This window comes from Sparus aurata, chromosome 12 (assembly GCF_900880675.1).
Source record: "Sparus aurata chromosome 12, fSpaAur1.1, whole genome shotgun sequence".
In the NCBI taxonomy this organism is placed as follows: Eukaryota; Metazoa; Chordata; class Actinopteri; order Spariformes; family Sparidae; genus Sparus; species Sparus aurata.
Genome location: NC_044198.1, coordinates 4,348,521 through 4,356,909, shown reverse-complemented (window position 1 = coordinate 4,356,909; position 8,389 = coordinate 4,348,521). Strand labels below are relative to the sequence as shown.

Here is an 8,389-nt window from a genome sequence, read left to right as displayed (position 1 = left end):
ACCCTTACCTCACTCAGTGGCTAAGTTGCATTGTGGGTATTGTAGTCACCAGAATTTGAAAGGGTCCACTGGTCTGCATTGCCCCCTTTATTTAAAAACAGCTGAAACATTATCTACAATTCTAACAAAATCCATAAAGTTTATTTTAGTGGCTACTTTAAGGACAATTTGGAGCCTCATAATATTTGTTATTTCAACATTTGAGGGAAAGCTGACAAGGAACCAGTAAGAGTTTAACAATGTGCTTTCAACACATCCAGGTTAAAACTCGTTTTCTGTTATCTTGTAATGTTCAGTGTTTCTCCATCCCTAGTATCATTTAGTGTCAAAATAGAAACCACTGGTAAAACGGCGTTCCTACAGGCTGTTCAGATTCAGCTCCTGACGTTACGTGATGAAAGGAGAGATGTTCATAGGCCGGCCTCCTCTGTGTGATGATAGGAGATATCCGAGAGGGGGGCGTCCATCCCCGTGGTGAAGTTCAGTGTGTCCAGCGGTAAGCTAGCAGTGTTTCGCAATGTCGTGACTCCGAGTTAGACAAGCAAATTGCTCTGTTGTTGGTTGTATAAATCAACATCAGTGCCTATATTCTGTCCCAGCTAGAGAACAGAATACACAGTGGTTACGTTTCATTTTTAAAGACAATGTGCCGGCTACAGTGTCTGTATTTCTTCAGGAGCCTCTTCTTCTGGGTCCAATTCTGGGTCAGACTGGTATGGTTGAACAACAGCATCTTGGTGAGCCATAGCGATACATCCACTGTAAACCTTAGCATATGCTACCGCTAGCATAAGCAGCTTTCTCTCCCTGAGAGGGGCGTGTAGCAGGCATGGCAGGCGTTGACAGACTGAGCTCATTTAAAGGTGCAGGCCCAGAAACAGCCTGCTCTCAGTAGAGCTCACTTGAGCGGTCTTTAGTCAGCTGAAATTCAGGACCATGGATGGGTTTGGGGCAATGCATATCAAATACAGTGTTGCTGGACCTCTGACAGCTGTGTGAAATTGATGAAAAACAGTATAACATGGGACCTTTAAAGTGTGTTTACAGGTGTTGGGGAGGACTACTGCATATGTGAAAACAGTACTAGTATAAAGTCATTTGTGGCTCCAGAGGAAGCTGCATGTAATCTGATAAACTACCCTTACCTCACTCAGTGGCTAAGTTGCATTGTGGGTATTGTAGTCACCAGAATTTGAAAGGGTCCACTGGTCTGCATTGCCCCCTTTATTTAAAAACAGCTGAAACATTATCTACAATTCTAACAAAATCCATAAAGTTTATTTTAGTGGCTACTTTAAGGACAATTTGGAGCCTCATAATATGTTATTTCAACATTTGAGGGAAAGCTGACAAGAAACCAGTAAGAGTTTAACAATGTGCTTTCAACACATCCAGGTCAAAACTCGTTTTCTGTTATCTTGTAATGTTCAGTGTTTCTCCATCCCTAGTATCATTTAGTGTCAAAATAGAAATCTTCCAAGATAAAACAGTTTCCCTCTTACTGAACCTTTCCTCACATCAATACCGATACAAGCTGGAACGAGTCCTTCCTCATCCTTGTAATCTTACCAGTCGGAACATACTGCTCTTAAACCTCATGTCTCTTTGAAACTAAAATACAGAACACACCAGCTCACAAAAGGAGCAACATATTCAGTGATTGAGTGCAACTCCCAGTAAAATCCCTGATCACACAGTCATTTAAGTTCTGGGAAAATAAAAATTTTATTTGAACTATGTCAATATAGGCAATGTCTTTATAAAATGGTTTGACGTGCAGATGAAATGGTTCCTCGAGAGTAGCTTCTGTGTCGTGACACAGTGAATCTTAGCTCTGTGCTGCTATGAGTAAAGGTTGCCTGATGTCACGATATTGTCGGTTGAAAATGGTTGGTTCAAACATATGTAACCACACACACAAAAACTATTGTGCTGTATCTATGTCCAAATAGCTCGATATTGATGAGTTGGTAAGTTCACAAAATGAAGCAGCTTTTATACCACTTTTGTCATGTCATGATGAAACTATATCCAAAACCTAAGACGATATATAGTCACACTAACAATGTGATATTGCTGTATGAGAACACAAAAAATTAAATCGTTTTTTTTTTTATATAGCTTATATTGTTAAACAGGTGCACAATATGACCGCAGATGTGATCTGACAAGGCATTTTTCCATTTCATTGACTTTAAAAGTTTCTCACTTTATAGTAAATAAAAAAAACTTGGAGACACTGCACAGCCTGAAGAGACAGCCATTTTCGTAAAAAGAAAATGATAAAATCAGCATGTACATGCAAAAAAACTAAAATGCCAGACTCACAAACTCTCAAAATTAAAACTAACTGAGGCTTTGGTTAAGTCAAGAAGACACTAGAATGAACCCAAACTATGAGCTGTTTATGTCTCTTCATAAAATATAAAAAATAAAAATAAAAAAAATAAAATTTAAAAGCGCACAGACTTGGAACTTAGTTACTTTAACAGTCCTGTTCCCAGTCAACTCAAAATAACATGCATCCACTTGCAGTTCTCACTGTCACACACTCAAACACACACACACACACACAGTAGAGATCTTCAGGTAATGTCCACGAAACCTCAACCACAAAAGGAATGTGTAGTTTCCTGATACTAGGCGCGTTGGGAAATTCAATCGTCATTTTATGTTAAACACAAAGTCCCACCAGACAAAATACTCGTCCATTAATGTCTTCAACCACTAGAACACTCGGTCGAACTCTGTCTGACTGGTGGTGGCTGGGTTTCTGTTCTGGTTGGGCTGTTGCTGCGGCATGTGGCCTCTCCGCCTGGGTGGGGCCAGATATTCAAACATGGACGTGTTGTGGGTGGAGAGCATGTTCTTCAGGTCTGACGGCATGGGGTCGGACCAGAAGAAGTCGTGGTTGAGCGCGTCGTCGCTGTCAATGCGTGTTGCTGGGTCTAGGACCAGGAGTTTATCTATCAGATCCAGGGCGTACGGGTCTTTGACGTAGGCTTTCAGACGATCTTTCACTTTTCTTTTCTGGCCTTTGGGCAGCTCCATTTTCTGATAAAGCTCGTACTTTTTATCCACGCCAGGCCACACCTGATGGAAACACAAAATTAGTCAGGACTTAGTCGACAAAGACGACAAGTATGATTCCAAGTAATGCACCTTCCGTTGTGTTCCCATCATGATTTAATCTTACCTCAGCAGTGATGGAGCCACAGAGCTGGCTGATGAGAGTGAGCTGGTGCTGCTCAGTGTTGCCTTGCATTATTGGACTTCTGGTCCACATCTCTGCCATTATGCAGCCTCCTCCCCACAGGTCAATGGGGGGGCCGTAGTCTCGCTCACCTACCAATTAAAAAAAAAAACAATATTGAATACCTTTAAATTAATCAGCAGCAGAGTTGGCTGGTCATCCATCTCAGTGAGTGATTTTCAGAAAATTATGTTCAAAGGAAAACTGACTTTGTCCTGTTTAATTTAGATATTTGCGAAGGAGTGCACGGGCATATTTCTGCCTTTGTACGCTGAGTTTGAGTTGAGATAGTTGTCTCTTACCCAGCAGCAGCTCTGGAGGTCTGTACCAAAGTGTGACCACGCGGTTAGTGTAGCGGTTTCCCTGGCTGTTTTTAGCCAGGCTGAAGGCTCGAGCCAAACCAAAGTCAGCCAGCTTCAGGACACCGTCTCTAGTGATGAGCACATTGGCTGCTTTCATGTCTCTGTGAAGAATCTGAGCCAAGACAGGGCAACATTAGACCACAAGCCTTTGTAACAGGGACAAAAATACATAAAAAACCAGCAGGTACTTCTTGGTTTTAACTGTGATATGGTCAATATTCTTCATTCATCTAGCTTAAAGGTTTCTGCCGTGAAGGAATTAGATTTAGGCTGGCTCCAAAGCTTAGTATTCAATATGAGCACCATGTGTTTCTTGCAAAGGATAATGTTTCATCTCAGTACCTGCTTCTACTAAAAACACCTATATTCCTCCTGCCCACTCATTCTGGAGACAAGTCACAGGACTCAAACATAAAATTGTGATAATGAACAGACCAGGGTTTTTTTCCCCACTAAAAGACTGTCTCTTTCCATTTGGGAGTTCCAGAGCTAGTGAGGCTGTAACATTACTTTCTTCTCTGTGGCAACATAATCCCAGGCAGATTTCTGATCCAATCCAAGAGTGGGACAGCAGCAGAGAAACATGTCCTCTATTCCTTCCTCAATGTATAATGATTACGGCTGTCAAACGATTTAATTAAAATCATTCTAATTACAGGCTTTGTGATTAATCAGTTGTATGTGCCAAAGTTTGCTGTAAGCACTTAAAAATATTCACTCCAAATGGATTTGGTCAATGAGTGAATCAATGAATATATAAACATCATATACTTCAAAAGAAGGTGATAATTTAAGCGTGAAGTTCTCTGGTGGCTAAAAAAGGTCCTTGCTGCATAAAGAAGTGCTCCTAAAGGTTGATTTACTGGTGCAGGCAGGCACTAGACAGAGCCGACACCATAACCTACACAGTACCCTACGATGTAGTGAGCATTTATACATTCATGTGTGTACTGGGGAGTGGCGTTGCCAGCTGACCTTCCCCTTTAAAAACACACTGACTCACAGCTGTGTCTCTGGGTTAGGGAGAGTAAACAGGCAGAGTGTCTGCAGGGCTCCATCAAAAATCAGCTTGAATTACTTGGTTTCTGCAAGCCAGCGTTTGCTAGCGGGCTGCTCGGACAGTCTGCCCTTCAAACATTCAGCCGTCTGCTCTCCCTTGCCCAGAGATTATCCAGCAGAGCGGGGAGGCTCCATCAGGTTTACAAAGTTTCTGGTCAAGGGGCATCAGAGAGTGTTATTGGTCTGCGTTATTTTTTTTTTTATATGCATTTTTTCCCTAAATGTATTATTTGAAATGAATACGTTTTCAGTGTGAGCTTTCTTCAGTGGTTGTTCATCTTCATCAGTGCCTCACCTTGTTTCTGTGGATGTAGTACAATCCATTGAGCAACATCTGCATGACCTTCTTGATTTCTGCCAGGGTGAACTTTACATTAGCATTGCTCAGCAGGCCAGCCAGGTCATGCTCACAGAAGTCAAACACCAGGTAGATGCTGCCTTTGTATCTGTTGAACTGAGTAGCTTCAAGAATAATGACAGGAAAAAAAAAATAAAACCATCAACGTCTCTAAGGCAAACGTGTGACCTAGAAAACACACACAAAGTTATGGACTGGGGACATGTGACACCAACCTTTAGTTCTGCAAATCTCAATCAGATTGACCACATTCTCATGTTTGAGCAGCTGCAGGATCTTGATCTCTCTCAGAGCTGTGATTGGGAACTGAAACAAAGCAACCAAAGGAAACTATATGAATACCTAGGCTTATGCAGCCACAGTAGAGCAAAGACAAGCAACACCATTACCCCCATTCAACCAAAGTGAACAAGTGCTGGTTCTGGGCTGGAGCTAGTTTGAGGGTGGTTCAACCTGTGACCCTTCTAAGAGCTGGATTGCTTTTCCACGGGCATGAGAGCCGCCATAGAGACACATCATCCAGTCACTGTATACATTCCCAGGATTGCCAGGAACAACTATGGCGAAATACATTGACTCTTTACAAGTGTTGCTCCTGGCTTTGCATGCCATCATTGGCACCGAAACATGACTGGTCCTCAGATCACTGTTGCTCTGGTTAGTGAAAATACTTCAAATCTAGTTTATTCTATTGTGAATGACTCAGAACATGCAGAACTAGCTCTGGATTCTAGAAAAGGAAAGTCAGAAGTATAATTAGTTTGTCCTTGGTCATGATGTGGTTCATTGTTTTAGACTAGCAAATGTAGTGCCACTCTGAAGCCAAGTTATTCTGGCCAGGAGCTGGCCAGAATAACTTGAGGGGGAAACTGGTGTTCGTTATGGGTTGACTGCAGTTGCAAGACGTCACTACAGCCAGCTTTGCCCTACATCAAAATAGATGATGGAAAAGCAAGTCAGCGCAGCTCTATTTGGCTTGGCACGGCTAAAAGTGCCAGTGTAGCAATGGCATAGGATACACAACTCCTGTTAAAAAAGGACAGTTCTGCTTTATTACAACTTGAATCTTGTTTTCGATATCCTCCTGTGAGACTTTGATCACACAGTCAAAATTAGTTAGTGCTGATAAAAAATAAACCAAGCATGTCTTATTACACTGCCCATTTTTCACCTAAAATGCTTCAGGAACATTTTAGTTTAGCCACAATAGAGAAAGACTGAACTGCATGTGGCTACCACATTGTTCCTTAACTGTGAAAATGGTGACAAGACAGTGCTGATCTAACATGAACCATGATCCTGTTCGTTGTCCATTTCTCTACTAAATGGTTTTCAGAAACACATCTCGATAAAGCTGTTTAGATGAAACACCAATTGTTTGTCACTAGCTGGCCACCTTACGGTTTCCTGTTTCAAATCAGAGCCAAAAACAAGCACCGCCGAAATGGCAGTATGTCACCAAACAGCATGAGTAATTATTGGTCAGGTGCAGTGAAGTGCATTCAGGTTGTCAACAGATGGGAAAATACACCACCCACTGTTTTCCTCTTGTCATGTAGCTCCAATTGCACAATTCAGCAGACATTGACAAGTGCTCACAGTGCAACACAAGTGTCCCAATCATACTGACAGTCAACATGTCAAAACATACACTAAACTATTACAGTAGACTCTGTATGGACTCTTACCCCTTCTTTCTCATTTTCCATCAAAACTTTCTTCAGTGCGACCTTCTTCCCGGTCTGTCTGTGCTTTGCCTTGAACACCTCGCTGTGAAGAGAATTTGAAGACACAAGAGATAAATGAACACCTCCTCGTAGCTGACCACTTGATTTTCATCACACAAACAGTGAGAATGGGTGTTAATTTAAAGTAAATTGGTAATAATTTCTAGGTCATCATAGAATATTAAGTAAAATTTCCACATGGATTTTTTTTTTTATACAAGATGATATCAGGTAAAACTAGATTAAGTTCTAACAGCTAACTTACGTTTTAAAGAGTAAGTTCCCCAAATCCCCCAACGTGAAACAGAGATGTGGTCATGAAACGCCGCCGTGCCATCTTTACCTGTCTTGTACCGTTACCGTGTTGCGTATGACTCATGTTAGCTAGCACTGCTAATGTTCGCCACAAATAACACACAAATGGAATTCCCAGATACACTCTAGCGACGAAATGTTACCGGTATACTCACCCAAAGGTCCCTTGTCCTATTTTTGCCATTTTTTCATATTTGGAGAACTCGTCACAGAAAGGAAATTCAACTCCATCGTAGTATTTCGACATTATGGCGGCCTCCCGGTCGGGCCTGAAAAGACATTTCATTTAGTATGTGGGCATTCACGTTAAAACACGATCTATAAGCAACATGCTGAATTTCTGTAAATTAATGACAATACAAATGTCCTATGAATAAAACTGTAGGTGGCTATTTTCTTACTTTTCAGCCCCGCCGGCGTTGCTGGTTTTGTCTCGCTGCATCTTCTCCCGTTCCATTTGAGCCTGTGTCTGCATCGGCGCATGCGCGACCCTATGATGTCACTGCGATGCATTCACGGTACAACTCGTGCTCGGAGACGTCTCATTACTGAGTATTTACAATAATGTAATGACCTGAGAGCGTCACCTAGCGGCTCGGAGCCGTGTATCGTTCATGTTTTTTCCAACCGACTTTCTCTTGACTTAAAATAAAATGACCAACCAAATATCATGATTTCTGTTTTTTGTTTATCATATTATTACCTTATGGCTATGGATTTAACAGACATGTAATAATGATAATAATAATAATAATAATAATAATAATACATTTAATTTTTATTGCGCCTTTTCATGGTATGGTTTGATGGTAGGACAAGTGGAACAAACAAAACAAAGAATAAATGGATAAACAAAAAATATATACATATTAGATTAAAAGAAATTTAAAAGTTGATTGATGTGGCTGGACCTAGAGCTGATAGGCCTTATTAAAAAGATGGGTTTTTAAGTCTCCTTTTAAAGTCTCCAGAGAAGTCAGTTTGGGTATTTCAGCTGGGAGAGTGTTCCAGAAAGTGGGGGCTGTCACACAGAAGGCTGTGTCGCCGAGGGTTTGTAGTTTGGTGTGAGGGATGGAGAGCTGGTGTGTGCCTGATGAGCGCAGTGTCCGAGACTGGGTATACGGGCGGAGGAGGTCAGACAGATATTGGGGGGTGAGGGAATGGAGAGATTTATAGGTCAGGAGGAGAATTTTGTAATTGATACATGATTTAACTGGGAGCCAGTGAAGGCGGATGAGAGTAGGGGTGATGTGTTGCCAGGGCTTGGTGTGGGTGAGAACCCTGGCAACAGAGTTCTGCACATACTGGAGCCTGT

General features: G+C 41.7%; 1 protein-coding gene across 1 annotated transcript; it reads right to left on the bottom strand.

Moving 5' to 3' along the window:
- Positions 1–1,700: 1,700 nt before the first annotated feature.
- On the bottom strand, positions 1,701–7,604 carry cdk9 (cyclin-dependent kinase 9 (CDC2-related kinase)). Its single transcript, XM_030436768.1, has 8 exons — positions 7,476–7,604; positions 7,230–7,343; positions 6,721–6,802; positions 5,248–5,338; positions 4,970–5,136; positions 3,556–3,727; positions 3,197–3,345; positions 1,701–3,093 (listed from the first exon to the last, which is right to left on the bottom strand). The coding sequence occupies exons 1-8, from the start codon at positions 7,547–7,549 to the stop codon at positions 2,728–2,730; spliced, it is 1,215 nt and encodes a 404-aa protein (XP_030292628.1). The 5' UTR covers positions 7,550–7,604; the 3' UTR covers positions 1,701–2,727.
- Between the last annotated feature and the right edge of the window lie 785 nt (positions 7,605–8,389).